At 43.7% G+C, this 20,811-nt stretch overlaps 1 protein-coding gene across 3 annotated transcripts in view; it reads left to right on the top strand.

Moving 5' to 3' along the window:
- The first annotated feature begins 6,034 nt into the window (after positions 1 to 6,034).
- LOC117323267 (EF-hand calcium-binding domain-containing protein 6-like) overlaps positions 6,035 to 20,811 on the top strand; it is a 38,312-nt gene continuing 23,535 nt past the window's right edge. For 2 of the 3 annotated variants that reach the window (XM_033878395.1, XM_033878402.1), the window contains exon 1: positions 6,201 to 6,558. In XM_033878395.1, the coding sequence (XP_033734286.1) occupies positions 6,201 to 6,558 (358 nt within the window). Of the gene's footprint in view, positions 6,559 to 20,811 lie in introns of all 3 variants that reach the window. The other variant, XM_033878386.1, reaches the window with a different exon arrangement.

Consider the following 20,811-nt stretch of genomic DNA (forward strand, 5'->3'; position numbering starts at 1 on the left):
GTAGGAGCTTGGGGGATAATATACTTAGACTAGTAGGAGTTGGGGATAATATACTTAGACTAGTAGGAGTTGGGGGATAATATACTTATACTAGTAGGAGTTGGGGGATATATACTTAGACTAGTAGGATGTTGGGGGATATATACTTAGACTAGTAGGAGTTGGGGGATAATATACTTAAGACTAGTAGGAGTTGGGGGATAATATACTTAGACTAGTAGGAGTTGGGGGATAATATACTTAGACTAGTAGGAGTTGGGGATAATATACTTAGACTAGTAGGAGTTGGGGGATAATATACTTAGACTAGTAGGAGTTGGGGGATAATACACTTAGACTAGTAGGAGTTGCGGGATAATATACTTAGACTAGTAGGAGTTGGGGGATAATACACTTAGACTAGTAGGAGTTGGGGGATAATATACTTAGACTAGTAGGAGTTGGGGGATAATATATTTAGACTAGTAGGAGTTGGGGGATAATATACTTAGACTAGTAGGAGTTGGGGGATAATATATTTAGACTATAGTAGGAGTTGGGGGACAATATACTTAGACTATAGTAGGAGTTGGGGGATAATATACTTAGACTAGTAGGAGTTGGGGGATAATATATTTATACTAGTAGGAGTTGGGGGGTAATATACTTAGACTGAGGGTTTGGGAACTCTTGAGTCTAGACTATATTCGTGTACAATGAATTGAATTAGTGGGTACGGAGAGGGGAGTGCCCTGGGCTCTAGACTATGGTCAGGTCGGTAGGTGAGAGAGGGCCTTTAGGCTCTAGACTATGGTCAGGTCGGTAGGTGAGAGAGGGCCTTTAGGCTCTAGACTTTGGTCAGGTCGGTAGGTGAGAGGGTCCTTTAGGCTCTAGACTTTGGTCAGGTCGGTAGGTGAGAGAGGGCCTTTGGGATCTAGCCTATGGTCAGGTCGGTAGGTGAGAGAGGGCCTTTAGGCTCTAGACTATGGTCAGGTCGGTAGGTGAGAGAGGGCCTTTAGGCTCTAGACTTTGGTCAGGTCGGTAGGTGAGAGGGTCCTTTAGGCTCTAGACTTTGGTCAGGTCGGTAGGTGAGAGAGGGCCTTTAGGCTCTAGACTGTGGTTAGGTCGGTAGATGAGAGAGGACCTCTGGTCTATAAACTATGGTCAGGTCGGTATGTGAGAGGTTCCTTTAGGCTCTAGACTATGGTCAGGTCGGTAGGTGAGAGGGTCCTTTTAGGCTCTAGACTATGGTTAGGTCGGTAGGTGAAAGGGGGCCTTTGGACTCTAGACTATGGTCAGATCGGTAGGTGAGAGGGTCCTTTAGGCTCTAGACTATGGTCAGGTCGGTAGGTGAGAGGGTCCTTTAGGCTCTAGACTATGGTCAGATCGGTAGGTGAGAGGGTCCTTTAGGCTCTAGACTATGGACAGGTCAGTAGGTGAGAGGGGGACTTTGGGCTCTGGACTATGGTCAGGTCGGTAGGTGAGAGGGGCCTTTAGGCTCTAGACTATGGTTAGGTTGGTAGGTGAGAGGGGGCCTTTGGACTCTAGACTATGGTCAGGTCGGTAGGTGAGAGGGTCCTTTAGGCTCTAGACTATGGTCAGGTCGGTAGGTGAGAGGGGCCTTTGGACTCTAGACTATGGTTAGGTCGGTAGGTGAGAGGGTCCTTTAGGCTCTAGACTATGGTCAGGTCGGTAGGTGAGAGGGTCCTTTAGGCTCTAGACTATGGTCAGGTCGGTAGGTGAGAGGGTCCTTTAGGCTCTAGACTATGGTCAGGTCGATAGGTGAGAGGGTCCTTTAGGCTCTAGACTATGGTCAGGTCGATAGGTGAGAGGGTCCTTTAGGCTCTAAACTATGGTTAGGTCGGTAGGTGAGAGGGTCCTTTAGGCTCTAGACTATGGACAGGTCAGTAGGTGAGAGGGTGCCTTTGGACTCTAGACTATGGTTAGGTCGGTAGGTGAGAGGGGCCTTTAGGCTCTAGACTATGGTCAGGTCGGTAGGTGAGAGAGGGCCTTTGAGCCTTTTCGGAGGAGGAACATTTTTGTATAGCCTATGGCGCTTGCATTATCACTTAATTACTGGGACCCCCTTTCCTTTTCGAAAATCCTGGATCCGCGCCTGTTGTGGTATACAATGGTGCCAAACAACCAAAAACAAAGCTAGTTCTTTATCTTAAGATGTATTAGTCCAGCGAAGTATTGAATAATAGTTGACGATAAGACATCTACGACCTCTGTGTGGGTCCAATCCAAACGATTCAAGTGTAGCGCAAGCCTGGAGTACCATGTTGTAGCCCGGTGGTCCTATCTCAGAGCCGCGAGACGTGGCCAGAAGTCAGCCGGGAAATACACCGGGAGGGAACTATTTAATGGTGTTCTGATAACGTTATTTCAATGTCAGGGATATACAAACAGGTTCATAATCAGTAATCCCAAGTACTCGGTGGAGTCCTGTTAATCCGTAGTAACGATAGAATGTGCCCCACAGCCAGCCAACAAACCACGAAGAATAGAAGAAAAAACTCATGACTTTATCTTAATTTTCGATTTTCATGTCAGTTATGCATATTGATATTTCTACTACTGCATAATGTTTGACAATCTGTGTGACTTTCGGCTACTTTAATAATATGTAACAGTTTACAATGATGTATTCATATTGGTTATAAATGAGGTTTTCATTATCATTATATGTCCGTATCGAGTGAACGTTTCAGTTTACGATCGCCACATAGTGTGAAGCACGAGAGTTGAGTAAACAGTCAATCCAATTAACTTCATTTTACACTAATCTCCGAGGGACAGTCGCATAAACTCGGGCCATTCCGTCAAGATTCTGAATCAAACTCCCGACGGAATTGGCCGAGATCTACGTATCGAATTTCAATAAAGAGTTCAGAAATCCACCTTCAAATTAGAATCTACACCTTTGCCTCCAAATGAAGGTTCATGAATCCATAAATCCACCTCCAAATGAGAACTCATGAATCCTTATATCCACCTCCAAATAAGGGTTCGTGAATCCATAAATCCACCTCCAAATAAGGGTTCATGAATCCATAAATCCACCCCCAAATGTGGGTTCATGAATCCATACATTCACCTCCAAATAATTTCACATTCAAACGAGAGTCTAAATATTCGCATTCAGATCGCTGCTTGTTCTCAATATCACGATTTCCGGTGATAAATTTTAACTGCTGAGAAAGAAAACTATATAGCACATGATTTCGAGCGATGAAGGTTGATGAAGAGCGATCAAGGTTGATAGCGATCAAGGATAATAAACTGCTATCAAGATCATAAACTTAATTAATCTCCTTATGTAATATGACGTTCGAGATGCTTGTTGCTCGTCATTACATCCGATGAAGAGTTAAGGATTGTTCAGGGGAAGTGTTCAGGATTGTTCATGGGAAGTGTTCAGGGTTGTTCAGAGGAAGTGTTCAGGGTTGTTCAGGGGAAGTGTTTAGGGTTGTTCATGGGAAGTGTTTAGGGTTGTTCATGGGAAGTGTTTAGGGTTGTTCATTGGAAGTGTTCAGGGCTGTTCACTGGAAGTGTTTAGGGTTGTTCATTGGAAGTGTTTAGGGTTGTTCATGGGAAGTGTTTAGGGTTGTTCATGGGAAGTGTTTAGGGTTGTTCATGGGAAGTGTTCAGGGTTGTTCATTGGAAGTGTTTAGGATTGTTCATGGGAAGTGTTTAGGGTTGTTCAGGGGAAGTGTTCAGGGTTGTTCAGGGGAAGTGTTTAGGGTTGTTCATGGGAAGTGTTTAGGGTTGTTCATTGGAAGTGTTTAGGATTGTTCATGGGAAGTGTTTAGGGTTGTTCATGGGAAGTGTTTAGGGTTGTTCATGGGAAGTGTTTAGGGTTGTTCATGGGAAGTGTTCAGGGTTGTTCAGGGGAAGTGTTCAGGGTTGTTCAGGGGAAGTGTTTAGGGTTGTTCATGGGAAGTGTTTAGGGTTGTTCATGGGAAGTGTTTAGGGTTGTTCATTGGAAGTGTTTAGGGTTGTTCATGGGAAGTGTTTAGGGTTGTTCATGGGAAGTGTTTAGGGTTGTTCATTGGAAGTGTTTAGGGTTGTTCATGGGAAGAGTTCAGGATTGTTCATGGGAAGCTTCGTGATTGTTCACGAATCAAGGGAAGTGTTCGGGAATGTTCAGATGAAGACTTTATGGTTGTTCAGGGGAAGTGTCCAAGATTGGTCAGGGGAATCCTTCGGGATTGTTTAGGGGAAGTGTCCAGGATTGGTCAGGGGAATCCTTCGGGATTGTTTAGGGGAAGTGTCCAGGATTGGTCAGGGGAATCCTTCGGGATTGTTTAGGGGAAGTGCTGTTTACGTTGGTTAGTACACACACGACTTCCGTCGTCTGATAAACTAGGTATCCAACTAGATATACCTACGTATATTAGTATCGGGCATCACGTACTTGTCTTCGAGGAATTTGTTAAACGATAGGGGAGTAGGCCGATTGGCAGTGGATTAATTGGTAGAATGTACGGCTAGGGTTCGGTGGCTCTGGGTTCGAGTGCAGGTCTGGTTGTTGCATTTTCCCTTCCCGATTTAATCGTTTGTTTATTCGCGTGTAATTTATGGCGTCTTTTCAGACGCTTCCACTCGTCTGACGGTCATTTCATTTGAGGACAAAACAAAATATAAGTCGATAAATTTTATCGACCGGCTGGGGACACGTCTGGTCCAAACAAAGACTCCTACAGACAATACAATGTTTTCATGGCGCTTTTTCAAAAAACGTAACTGAACGCTCAAAGAATCACGTATTATCTACCATCCATTATCATTGAGATGAAGTTGAATGTTTTCCTGCATAAAAGATGTGACTGTCAATTGATGAATGCTATGTACATCTTTGGTGTTCGATGTCAATTGTTCGCTTCAGACTTTTCTCCGATAGGAAATTTTAACACTTTTTGGAAAGTCCCGTGTCATCATATTCTTTATCTAACATAGCACAGATATGTCCATAACCCTTACTACCAAATCACGCGTCATCTGGTGTCACGATTTCCCGCGACACATACTGGTCAAAATATCACTCGTCAAGTACTGGTCACACTATTACGCGCAAAGGCCCGGTCACAAGATCACGCGCATAGCACTTGTTACAATGGCGTGCTCATTGTACTGGTCACAAGATCACGCGCATACATAAAGTCACGCGCCAAGTACTGATTACAATAACACGAGTAGTCAAATTACTCGATTAACATATCTGTAGATGGACTTCACTTGATAAAGCAAAGCTCGTAATGGAATTGTTTGTTGAGACTTTCGGTAGCCAGCTGATCATGACAGAGCGTTCGTGACACGGAGTCAATCGACTGTTCATGTTACAGTTAACAGTAATATAACTAGTTATCCTAGAGAAAATCTGATTACGACAAACCGCTATACTGATCAAACATGGTATATGCTTGTGTTACAATAGAGTACATGTCGTGCTGTCGTACATAAAATTATCATATTTCTCCTCCGTTAGATATAGTTACAGCACGAACGAGTACTGGTTATGTTATGTAATAAAGACACCCAATAGAAGCGTCGTGGTACGTACATAGAAATATAAAAGAGAGTGTGAAATGATTACAACGCGTAGTATCATATACAACAACCAATTTTAAATGGTGATTGTACACGCATATATTAGATTCTTTTTTTATTTATTAAAACAAAGAGTGAACCATATATACCTGTGATTACACCTGAGCATACACGGCCTGTGGTGAGATATAGATTTTTCCTCCAATTGTTCCTCACCTGGGATCGTTACCTGACCGGTCCGCTGTGATTACCCGTAATGGAACGGGACTCGGTATTTAACAGTAACGCTAAATGGGTATGAATTACGGGTACCTACCGATTTTGTATGTATATGTGTACCTACGATATGTGGAGAGGGCCAGGCTTTTGTATTTAAGTCTTTTATGGCTGATCTGTTTTGAATAGCGCGTTAACAAAAAGACACGGGAAATAATACAGACTTATCGATACATGCGCAAATTAATGACAAGTGTGTGTGTCGGGGTAACCGGGCAGCGTTGCTAGGGACTACTCGGTGTTTGAGTCTTACGGACTATCCCGTGGTTCCTATACAAGTCCTATGGTGGCCTATGGGGTCTTGTTAGCAAACATTGGAGGAAACCATCTTTCATACACAGGATATTTACAGAAATTTAATTAATTATACGGGTGCCGTGAAAGGCGACAACATGTCACAGGTAGGGATACCTCGCCCGTCTTTTTCGGGACCGGGGCAGAAAGTTGGTGTAAGCTTACCACAAATTGAACACCCACTTTCCAGAATGGAGAACCCAGACAATTTAGGAGTACGTGGAGTATCTAGGGCCGGAGACAGGCCCGGGTCCCATCCAAACTTTGGAATGTCCAGTCGTCCGCTGGCTAATGAAAACTCCTACCCCACAAGGAAGAGTGTAAGTGCCTTAGGGAGGGAGAGCCGGAGGGGGTCGAGGATGGCCATGTCCTATCCCAATTACAACGCCACTGCCATTCCCGAGGGAGTTGAAGTCACGTACGGGGATCCCAACAAAACAAGACTCCCGGTTTTTGGTAAGGACATAAACAAACTATTGTTCATATACGTTTTGATATTTAAAGTGAAGCCTGTTGCATGTGCATTATCACGTACGATCATACATGTATATGTATGTTCAATCTTTTTTATGTACAATTCAATTTATAATTACAAACTCTAATACAAATGTTTCCATGCATAATCAGTTTTTAAACATACCATAATCCAAAGGTATGTAAATGCACAATCAAATCTTCATACATGCATGTATGTACAGTCCATCTGTATCTACAACCCTGTATGTCTGTCTGTATGTACGGACCATCTGTATCTACAACCCTGTATGTCTGTCTGTCTGTACGGACCTTCTGTATCTACAACCCTGTATGTCTGTCTGTATGTACAGCCCATCTGTATCTACAACCCTGTATGTCTGTCTGTATGTACGGACCATCTGTATCTACAACCCTGTATGTCTGTCTGTATGTACAGCCCATCTGTATCTACAACCCTGTATGTCTGTCTGTATGTACGGACCATCTGTATCTACAACCCTGTATGTCTGTCTGTATGTACGGACCATCTGTATCTATAACCCTGTATGTCTGTCTGTATGTACGGACCATCTGTATCTACAACCCTGTATGTCTGTCTGTATGTACAGACCATCTGTATCTACAACCCTGTATGTCCTTCTGTCTGTACGGACCATCTGTATCTATAACCCTGTATGTCTGTCTGTATGTACGGACTATCTGTATCTATAACCCTGTATGTCTATCTGTATGTACAGCCCATCTGTATCTACAACCCTGTATGTCTGTCTGTATGTACAGCCCATCTGTATCTACAACCCTATATGTTGTCCTACAATAGACACCACAGTAACACTGTCGGTCGTGTCTTACAATAGACACCACAGTAACACTGTCGGCCGTGTCCTACAATAGACACTACAGTAACACTGTCGGCCGTGTCCTACAATAGACACTACAGTAACACTGTCGGTCGTGTCCTACAATAGACACTACAGTGATACTGTCGGTCGTGTCCTACAATAGACACCACAGTGACACTGTCGGTCGTGTCCTACAATAGACACCACAGTGACACTGTCGGTCGTGTCCTACAATAGACACTACAGTAACACTGTCGGTCGTGTCCTACAATAGACACTACAGTAACACTGTCGGCCGTGTCCTACAATAGACACCACAGTGACACTGTCGGTCGTGTCCTACAATAGATACTATAGTAACACTGTCGGTCGTGTCCTACAATAGACACCACAGTGACACTGTCGGTCGTGTCCTACAATAGACACTACAGTGACACTGTCGGTCGTGTCCTACAATAGACACTACAGTAACACTGTCGGTCGTGTCCTACAATAGACACCACAGTGACACTGTCGGTCGTGTCCTACAATAGACACTACAGTGACACTGTCGGCCGTGTCCTACAATAGACACCACAGTGACACTGTCGGTCGTGTCCTACAATAGACACTACAGTAACACTGTCGGTCGTGTCCTACAATAGACACCACAGTGACACTGTCGGTCGTGTCCTACAATAGACACTACAGTGACACTGTCGGCCGTGTCCTACAATAGACACCACAGTGACACTGTCGGTCGTGTCCTACAATAGATACTATAGTAACACTGTCGGTCGTGTCCTACAATAGACACCACAGTGACACTGTCGGTCGTGTCCTACAATAGACACTACAGTGACACTGTCGGTCGTGTCCTACAATAGACACTACAGTAACACTGTCGGTCGTGTCCTACAATAGACACCACAGTGACACTGTCGGTCGTGTCCTACAATAGACACTACAGTGACACTGTCGGCCGTGTCCTACAATAGACACTACAGTAACACTGTCGGTCGTGTCCTACAATAGACACTACAGTAACACTGTCGGCCGTGTCCTACAATAGACACTACAGTAACACTATCGGTCGTGTCCTACAATAGACACCACAGTAACACTGTCGGCCGTGTCCTACAATAGACACCACAGTGACACTGTCGGCCGTGTCCTACAATAGACACTACAGTAACACTGTCGGTCGTGTCCTACAATAGACACCACAGTAACACTGTCGGCCGTGTCCTACAATAGACACCACAGTGACACTGTCGGCCGTGTCCTACAATAGACACCACAGTAACACTGTCGGTCGTGTCCTACAATAGACACCACAGTAACACTGTCGGTCGTGTCCTACAATAGACACTACAGTGACACTGTCGGTCGCGTCCTACAATAGACACCACAGTAACACTGTCGGCCGTGTCCTACAATAGACACCACAGTAACACTGTCGGTCGTGTCCTACAATAGACACCACAGTAACACTGTCGGCCGTGTCCTACAATAGACACCACAGTGACACTGTCGGCCGTGTCCTACAATAGACACTACAGTAACACTGTCGGCCGTGTCCTACAATAGACACCACAGTAACACTGTCGGCCGTGTCCTACAATAGACACTACAGTAACACTATCGGTCGTGTCCTACAATAGACACTACAGTGACACTGTCGGCCGTGTCCTACAATAGACACTACAGTAACACTGTCGGCCGTGTCCTACAATAGATACTACAGTAACACTGTCGGTCGTGTCCTACAATAGACACCACAGTAACACTGTCGGTCGTGTCCTACAATATACACCACAGTGACACTGTCGGTCGTGTCCTACAATAGACACCACAGTGACACTGTCGGTCGTGTCCTACAATATACACCACAGTGACACTGTCGGTCGTGTCCTACAATAGACACCACAGTGACACTGTCGGCCGTGTCCTACAATAGACACTACAGTGACACTGTCGGTCGTGTCCTACAATAGACACTACAGTGACACTGTCGGTCGTGTCCTACAATAGACACTACAGTGACACTGTCGGCCGTGTCCTACAATAGACACCACAGTAACACTGTCGGTCGTGTCCTACAATAGACACCACAGTAACACTGTCGGCCGTGTCCTACAATAGACACCACAGTGACACTGTCGGTCGTGTCCTACAATATACACCACAGTAACACTGTCGGTCGTGTCCTACAATAGACACTACAGTGACACTGTCGGTCGTGTCCTACAATAGACACCACAGTAACACTGTCGGCCGTGTCCTACAATAGACACTACAGTGACACTGTCGGTCGTGTCCTACAATAGACACTACAGTAACACTGTCGGTCGTGTCCTACAATAGACACTACAGTAACACTGTCGGTCGTGTCCTACAATATACACCACAGTGACACTGTCGGTCGTGTCCTACAATAGACACCACAGTAACACTGTCGGCCGTGTCCTACAATAGACACCACAGTGACACTATCGGTCGTGTCCTACAATAGACACTACAGTGACACTGTCGGTCGTGTCCTACAATAGACACCACAGTAACACTGTCGGCCGTGTCCTACAATAGACACCACAGTAACACTGTCGGTCGTGTCCTACAATAGACACTACAGTGACACTGTCGGTCGTGTCCTACAATAGACACTACAGTGACACTGTCGGTCGTGTCCTACAATAGACACCACAGTGACACTGTCGGTCGTGTCCTACAATAGACACTACAGTAACACTGTCGGTCGTGTCCTACAATAGACACCACAGTGACACTGTCGGTCGTGTCTTACAATAGACACTACAGTGACACTGTCGGTCGTGTCCTACAATAGACACTACAGTGACACTGTCGGTCGTGTCTTACAATAGACACTACAGTGACACTGTCGGTCGTGTCCTACAATAGACACCACAGTGACACTGTCGGTCGTGTCCTACAATAGACACTACAGTAACACTGTCGGCCGTGTCCTACAATAGACACCACAGTAACACTGTCGGTCGTGTCCTACAATAGACACCACAGTAACACTGTCGGCCGTGTCCTACAATAGACACCACAGTGACACTGTCGGTCGTGTCCTACAATAGACACCACAGTAACACTGTCGGCCGTGTCCTACAATAGACACCACAGTGACACTGTCGGTCGTGTCCTACAATAGACACCACAGTAACACTATCGGTCGTGTCCTACAATAGACACCACAGTAACACTGTCGGCCGTGTCCTACAATAGACACTACAGTAACACTGTCGGCCGTGTCCTACAATAGACACCACAGTGACACTGTCGGTCGTGTCCTACAATAGACACCACAGTAACACTATCGGTCGTGTCCTACAATAGACACCACAGTAACACTGTCGGCCGTGTCCTACAATAGACACTACAGTGACACTGTCGGTCGCGTCCTACAATAGACACTACAGTGACACTGTCGGTCGCGTCCTACAATAGACACTACAGTAACACTGTCGGTCGTGTCCTACAATAGACACCACAGTAACACTGTCGGTCGTGTCCTACAATAGACACCACAGTAACACTGTCGGTCGTGTCCTACAATAGACACTACACTGTCGGCCGTGTCCTACAATAGACACCACAGTGACACTGTCGGTCGTGTCCTACAATAGACACTACAGTAACACTATCGGTCGTGTCCTACAATAGACACCACAGTAACACTGTCGGCCGTGTCCTACAATATACACCACAGTGACACTGTCGGTCGTGTCCTACAATAGACACCACAGTGACACTGTCGGTCGTGTCCTACAATAGACACTACAGTGACACTGTCGGCCGTGTCCTACAATAGACACTACAGTGACACTGTCGGTCGTGTCCTACAATAGACACTACAGTGACACTGTCGGTCGTGTCCTACAATAGACACCACAGTGACACTGTCGGTCGTGTCCTACAATAGACACCACAGTAACACTGTCGGCCGTGTCCTACAATAGACACTACAGTAACACTATCGGTCGTGTCCTACAATAGACACCACAGTGACACTGTCGGTCGTGTCCTACAATAGACACTACAGTAACACTGTCGGTCGTGTCCTACAATAGACACCACAGTGACACTGTCGGTCGCGTCCTACAATAGACACCACAGTAACACTGTCGGTCGTGTCCTACAATAGACACCACAGTGACACTGTCGATCGTGTCCTACAATAGACACCACAGTGACACTGTCGGTCGTGTCCTACAATAGACACCACAGTAACACTGTCGGTCGTGTCCTACAATAGACACCACAGTGACACTGTCGGTCGTGTCCTACAATAGACACTACAGTAACACTGTCGGTCGTGTCCTACAATAGACACTACAGTAACACTGTCGGTCGTGTCCTACAATAGACACTACAGTGACACTGTCGGTCGTGTCCTACAATAGACACTACACTGTCGGTCGTGTCCTACAATAGACACCACAGTAACACTGTCGGTCGTGTCCTACAATAGACACCACAGTAACACTGTCGGTCGTGTCCTACAATAGACACTACAGTAACACTGTCGGTCGTGTCCTACAATAGACACCACAGTGACACTGTCGGCCGTGTCCTACAATAGATACTACAGTGACACTGTCGGTCGTGTCCTACAATAGACACCACAGTAACACTGTCGGTCGTGTCCTACAATAGACACCACAGTAACACTGTCGGCCGTGTCCTACAATAGACACCACAGTAACACTGTCGGTCGTGTCCTACAATAGACACCACAGTGACACTGTCGGTCGTGTCCTACAATATACACCACAGTAACACTGTCGGTCGTGTCCTACAATAGACACTACACTGTCGGTCGTGTCCTACAATATACACCACAGTGACACTGTCGGTCGTGTCCTACAATAGACACCACAGTAACACTGTCGGCCGTGTCCTACAATATACACCACAGTGACACTGTCGGTCGTGTCCTACAATAGATACTACAGTGACACTGTCGGTCGTGTCCTACAATAGATACTACAGTAACACTGTCGGTCGTGTCCTACAATAGATACTACAGTAACACTGTCGGTCGTGTCCTACAATAGACACTACAGTAACACTGTCGGTCGTGTCCTACAATAGACACTACAGTGACACTGTCGGTCGTGTCCTACAATAGACACCACAGTAACACTGTCGGTCGTGTCCTACAATAGACACTACAGTAAAACTGTCGGTCGTGTCCTACAATAGACACTACAGTGACACTGTCGGTCGTGTCCTACAATAGACACCACAGTGACACTGTCGGTCGTGTCCTACAATAGACACCACAGTGACACTGTCGGTCGTGTCCTACAATAGACACTACAGTGACACTGTCGGTCGTGTCCTACAATAGACACCACAGTGACACTGTCGGTCGTGTCCTACAATAGACACCACAGTAACACTGTCGGTCGTGTCCTACAATAGACACTACAGTGACACTATCGGTCGTGTCCTACAATAGACACTACAGTGACACTGTCGGTCGTGTCCTACAATATACACCACAGTAACACTGTCGGTCGTGTCCTACAATAGACACTACAGTGACACTGTCGGTCGTGTCCTACAATAGACACCACAGTGACACTGTCGGCCGTGTCCTACAATAGACACCACAGTGACACTGTCGGTCGTGTCCTACAATAGACACTACAGTAACACTGTCGGCCGTGTCCTACAATAGACACCACAGTAACACTGTCGGTCGTGTCCTACAATAGATACTATAGTAACACTGTCGGTCGTGTCCTACAATAGACACTACAGTAACACTGTCGGTCGTGTCCTACAATAGACACTACAGTGACACTGTCGGTCGTGTCCTACAATAGACACTACAGTGACACTGTCGGTCGTGTCCTACAATAGACACCACAGTAACACTGTCGGTCGTGTCCTACAATAGACACCACAGTGATACTGTCGGTCGTGTCCTACAATAGATACTATAGTAACACTGTCGGTCGTGTCCTACAATAGACACTACAGTGACACTGTCGGTCGTGTCCTACAATAGACACTACAGTAACACTGTCGGTCGTGTCCTACAATAGACACTACAGTAACACTGTCGGCCGTGTCCTACAATAGACACCACAGTAACACTGTCGGTCGTGTCCTACAATAGACACTACAGTGATACTGTCGGTCGTGTCCTACAATAGACACTACAGTGACACTGTCGGTCGTGTCTTACAATAGACACTACAGTGACACTGTCGGTCGTGTCCTACAATAGACACCACAGTGACACTGTCGGTCGTGTCCTACAATAGACACTACAGTAACACTGTCGGTCGTGTCCTACAATAGACACCACAGTAACACTGTCGGTCGTGTCCTACAATAGACACTACAGTAACACTGTCGGTCGTGTCCTACAATAGACACCACAGTAACACTGTCGGCCGTGTCCTACAATAGACACTACAGTGACACTGTCGGTCGTGTCCTACAATAGACACCACAGTAACAATGTCGGCCGTGTCCTACAATAGACACTACAGTGACACTGTCGGTCGTGTCCTACAATAGACACTACAGTAACACTGTCGGTCGTGTCCTACAATAGACACCACAGTGACACTGTCGGTCGTGTCTTACAATAGACACTACAGTGACACTGTCGGTCGTGTCCTACAATAGACACCACAGTGACACTGTCGGTCGTGTCCTACAATAGACACCACAGTAACAATGTCGGCCGTGTCCTACAATAGACACCACAGTAACACTGTCGGTCGTGTCCTACAATATATTCTTATGCAATGTAGTCATGAGATTGGTTTGGTTTGTTTTTGTTTAACGTCCTATTAACAGCCAGGGTCATTTAAGGACGTGCCAGGTTTTATAGGTGGAGGAAAGCTGGAGTACCCGGAGAAAAACCACCGGCCTGCGGTCAGTACCTGGCAACTGCCCCACGTAGGTTTCGAACTAGCAACCCAGTGGTGGAGGGCTAGTGATAAAGTGTCGGTACACCTTAACCACTCGACCACCGCGGCCCCTCATAAGAACTAGGTTAATGTCCTATTTTTCTATCATTCACGTATCAAAGAAATAACTTAATTTCGAGTTATTTACGTGTCTTCCTCTCTGTCAAAGCAGTATAAAATACCCCTTGTCATAGCAGCTATGCTTCTATCTCGCATCCATTGATAAATCCCGTAGCTATTTCGTATTCGTTGTTTTGTAAATCAAACTCGTGGCTATATTGTATCCATTGTTATGTAAGATAATCTCGTCGCTATCTCGTATCCACTGTTATGTAAGATAATCTCGTAGCTATCTGGTATCCATTGTTATGTAAGTTAATCTCGATGTTATCTCGTATCTATTGTTATGTAAGATAATCTCGTGGCTATCTCGTATTTATTGTTACCTAAGTCAATATCATAGCATTAATTAGTTAATTACAAGTTTACCGCCTGTATAAGTGTTCCGTCGGTGTTATTACACTAGGGGATAATTATCGTACCCCTGTCATATAAAGTAATTAGTTTCGTAAAAAGCTCGTCCGTCCCCCTACTTTCGAAGTATTAAAGATTGTTTCATATTAATCTCGTCACCACTTTCCACGGAACGCGAACAACACTCTCAGCATTTGGGTCATTTCCAAACTTAAATAGCTCTGTAAATCAGGATTTTTTTGTGGACTTATGATCTAAGCCATTCCAAAGCGTCATTTTCACACCAACGCGGTGAAATAAATTGCAGTCCAATCAAACCTGACCCGTGTTGATTGAGTCCAATAAAACGAGTTTTATTTACCTGTGGATTTCACTAGTCTATCTAGTGATTGAAAACCCTTCAATACCGAGTACTGGCCTACCTATCCAAGGGGGGGATAAGATTACGGAAACACACCATCAATAGGGTGGTCTTATATAAACTACTTGTAATAAATCCTTCCGACTCGAGATCCTTGTATTTGTGTCGTTTACTGCCAAGTATAACACGGTAGAGATTTTCCTACCGGTGTTAACTATCAACAACCCCGATAAGTACACACAGGACCAGTCCAATATTTAGCCAAGAGAAAAATATCAATGCTACATTTAAATATTTGTCTTGATTAACCGTCTACATACCAGTCGATAAAAGTCGATAGATTTCAGTCTCCAACAGCGGACTTTACTCATTTAAAATACATATGGCAATATACCGGACTGCTGATACATACATATTGTATTAGGAAACTATAATATACATTTATAAATATGTTATAGATTGTGTATTAGGGGACTGCAATAAATATAAACAAAAAAGTACCAGTTTACTATATAAGTTTCTGAAATTTGAGGTTTATTAAATAACAGTAACCGAGAATATTGAACCGACTGCCAACCTCTTATGCAGAGATCCAATATACACATATATAAAAAAAAAGTTCGACTTTCCGTCACTTTTCTCATTGTCCTTATATATAACACGTGTGAGTGTCCTAGGTACCACTAGACTGATAGCTATATATAACACGTGTGAGTGTACTAGGTACCACTAGACTGATAGCTATATATAATATGATCCCCCATAAAGGCCCCCTGTATTTTAACATGCATGTATTTGCATTAAAATTAAGATACGTCAAATCAAGAATTAGTTTCTCTCTTGTGAGCCTATCTCGCGAACGTTTAAACCTAGTGCTCTACTCAGCTGTGTAGGATTATAAACTTATTCCGTGTACATTGGAAATTACTTATCAATTTTATCATATTTTTTTCTAAACGGGTTTTAATGCGGTCGCATGTCCTCAGTGTATAGACGGGCACGTCTGTATAATTAAATTGCTGCGAGCTGTTCACGCCCACCAATTCAAAAGCATTTATATACAATACTCACACCATTCATATACATCTATATAGACTGTCGTTTACGGGGCTCCAGATAGAAGTCCTACATACTATACGTATTAGTTAAGAATTCCCATAATGATGTAAATATAAAGTGTTATACGCTAGTACTGGGAGAACCGCTGGGTATAACCATTCCTCTAGAACGGCTCGTTGTGTCTTTGGAATTCTACAAAACGACCCCATAGTTTTTTTTCTGTGTACTTCTGAAACACCATGTAAAATGACCCGCCAGTTTTACTTCAAAACGTACATTCAAGATGCACAGACCAGTTTACCTAACACCACAAGGAGCTTGTACAAGTAGGCGCGAAGACCTGTTTACCCCAACCCACGGGGAGTTTGTACAAATTCCTAACCCAATTCTTGGCAAGTGTCTGTGTCCCACTGTCCATCTAGTAAGGTCGACCGTTGTTAATGTTTTCCAGAACAGAAATACTATGTCATACATCTAAAAGTTAAATGGATAAATTGTTATGTAGCTGGCTCCCCCATGTACAGCCCCATGTTTAATACATACGACAAAATTGGCAAATTCATTTAAAGACCACTTCCTTAAAAATCGGTATACCGCGTACGTCAGGTGGGTTGTATATAATTAGCCGAGGCTTTCACTCCGGGCTTGTCAATAGGACTCAAAGTCATGTCGGAACTGGCTTGTACCCAGAGTGGTGTTAGGCCTGCCATACTGGCGTGTAACGTATTAATTGATTTTGCAATAAATGAAACTTGTAATTAAAACGTTTTAAAACGTGTAAACAATCAATCACGTGAACTTTTATTGTGCTTGAGACTTATACGAACATAATGCGGATTAATATTTCTTACAGTCAGGAATTTATTCAACTGCTCACCAATGCATTTATTATAACTAATATGACAAGTACTCGTTATATTGATGTGATGTTTCCGATCATGCAATAGCACTTATTAATATATGTTATACAAGTTCATCCAAATCGGCAATATTGTACAAAGTTTTACCCAGGGACGATATTGTTTCGAATCTCTATCAAGTGACAAAATTGTAAAAGTTCCTTTCAGGTAAAGATATTGTACAAGTTCCTCACAGTCACAATTTTTACGCATTCCTCCACAGTGACGACATTGTACACATTCCTCTATAGTGACGACATTGTACACATTCCTCTACAGTGACGACATTGTACACATTCCTCTACAGTGACGACATTGTACACATTCCTCTATAGTGACGACATTGTACACATTCCTCTATAGTGACGACATTGTACACATTCCTCTACAGTGACAACATTGTACACATTCCTCCACAGTGACGACATTGTACACATTCCTCTATAGTGACGACATTGTACACATTCCTCTTGTGACGACATTGTATACATTCCTCTATAGTGACGACATTGTACACATTCCTCTATAGTGACGACATTGTACACATTCCTCTACAGTGACGACATTGTACACATTCCTCTACAGTGACGACATTGTACACATTCCTCTATAGTGACGACATTGTACACATTCCTCTATAGTGACGACATTGTACACATTCCTCTATAGTGACGACATTGTACACATTCCTCTATAGTGACGACATTGTACACATTCCTCTATAGTGACAACATTGTACACATTCCTCTATAGTGACGACATTGTACACATTCCTCTATAGTGACAACATTGTACACATTCCTCTATAGTGACGACATTGTACACATTCCTCTATAGTGACGACATTGTACACATTCCTCTATAGTGACGACATTGTACACATTCCTCTACAGTGACGACATTGTACACATTCCTGTATAGTGACGACATTGTACACATTCCTGTATAGTGATGACATTGTATACATTCCTGTATAGTGATGACATTGTACACATTCCTGTATAGTGACGACATTGTACACATTCCTCTATAGTGACGACATTGTACATATTCCTCTAAAGTGACGACATTGTACACATTCCTGTATAGTGATGACGTTGTACACATTCATGTATAGTGACGACATTGTACACATTCCTCTAAAGTGACAACATTGTACACATTCCTCTACAGTGACAACATTGTACACATTCCTGTATAGTGACGACATTGTATACATTCCTCTATAGTGACGACATTGTACACATTCCTGTATAGTGACGACATTGTACACATTCCTCTACAGTGACAACATTGTATACATTCCTCTATAGTGATGACATTGTACACATTCCTCTATAGTGACGACATTGTACACATTCCTCTACAGTGACAACATTGTACACATTCCTCTATAGTGACGACATTGTACACATTCCTCTATAGTGACGACATTGTACACATTCCTTTATAGTGACGACATTGTACACATTCCTTTATAGTGACGACATTGTACACATTCCTGTATAGTGACGACATTGTATACATTCCTCTATAGTGACGACATTGTACACATTCCTGTATAGTGATGACGTTGTACACATTCATGTATAGTGACGACATTGTACACATTCCTCTAAAGTGACAACATTGTACACATTCCTCTACAGTGACAACATTGTACACATTCCTGTATAGTGACGACATTGTACACATTCCTCTATAGTGACGACATTGTACATATTCCTCTATAGTGACGACATTGTACACATTCCTCTATAGTGACGACATTGTACACATTCCTTTATAGTGACGACATTGTACACATTCCTTTATAGTGACGACATTGTACACATTCCTGTATAGTGATGACGTTGTACACATTCATGTATAGTGACGACATTGTACACATTCCTCTAAAGTGACAACATTGTACACATTCCTCTACAGTGACAACATTGTATACATTCCTCTATAGTGATGACATTGTACACATTCCTCTATAGTGACGACATTGTACACATTCCTTTATAGTGACGACATTGTACACATTTCTGTATAGTGACGACATTGTATACATTCCTCTATAGTGACGACATTGTACACATTCCTGTATAGTGATGACGTTGTACACATTCATGTATAGTGACGACATTGTACACATTCCTCTAAAGTGACAACATTGTACACATTCCTCTACAGTGACAACATTGTATACATTCCTCTATAGTGATGACATTGTACACATTCCTCTATAGTGACGACATTGTACACATTCCTCTACAGTGACAACATTGTACACATTCCTCTATAGTGACGACATTGTACACATTCCTCTATAGTGACGACATTGTACACATTCCTTTATAGTGACGACATTGTACACATTCCTCTATAGTGACGACATTGTACATATTCCTCTAAAGTGACAACATTGTACACATTCCTCTATAGTGATGACATTGTACACATTCCTCTATAGTGACGACATTGTACATATTCCTCTAAAGTGACGACATTGTACACATTCCTGTATAGTGATGACGTTGTACACATTCCTCTATAGTGACGACATTGTACATATTCCTCTAAAGTGACGACATTGTACACATTCCTCTAAAGTGACGACATTGTACACATTCCTCTATAGTGACAACATTGTACACATTCCTCTATAGTGACAACATTGTACACATTCCTCTATAGTGACGACATTGTACATATTCCTCTAAAGTGACGACATTGTACACATTCCTGTATAGTGATGACGTTGTACACATTCATGTATAGTGACGACATTGTACACATTCCTCTACAGTGACAACATTGTACACATTCCTCTATAGTGACGACATTGTACACATTCCTGTATAGTGACGACATTGTATACATTCCTCTATAGTGACGACATTGTACACATTCCTGTATAGTGACGACATTGTACACATTCCTGTATAGTGACGACATTGTACACACTCCTGTATAGTGACGACATGGTACACATTCCTTTATAGTGACGACATTGTACACATTTCTGTATAGTGACGACATTGTACACATTCCTTTATAGTGACGACATTGTACACATTCCTCTTGTGACGACATTGTACACATTCCTCTTGTGACGACATTGTACACATTCCTGTATAGTGACGACATTGTACACATTCCTTTATAGTGACGACATTGTATACATTCCTCTACAGTGACAACATTGTACACATTCCTGTATAGTGACGACATTGTACACATTCCTGTATAGTGACTGCTGAACCCTTTGTCAGTATAATGTGACCGGTTGGGGACCGGACCCTTTGTCAGCATAATGTGACCGGTTGGGGACCGGACCCTTTGTCAGTATACTGTGACCGGTTGGGGACCGGACCCTTTGTCAGTATAATGTGACTGGTTGGAAACCAGACCCTTTGTTAGTATAATGTGACCGGTTGGGAACCTGGCCCTTTGTCAGTATAATGTGACCGGTTGGAGACCGGACCCTTTGTCAGTATAATGTGACCGGTTGGGGACGGGACCCTTTGTCAGTATAATGTGACCGGTCAGGGACCGGACCCTTTGTCAGTATAATGTGACCAATTGGGGACCGGACCCTTTGTCAGTATAATGTGACCGGTCAGGGACCGGACCCTTTGTCAATATAATGTGACCGGTCAGGG

Source organism: Pecten maximus, chromosome 1 (genome assembly GCF_902652985.1).
Source record: "Pecten maximus chromosome 1, xPecMax1.1, whole genome shotgun sequence".
NCBI classification, from domain to species: Eukaryota; Metazoa; Mollusca; class Bivalvia; order Pectinida; family Pectinidae; genus Pecten; species Pecten maximus.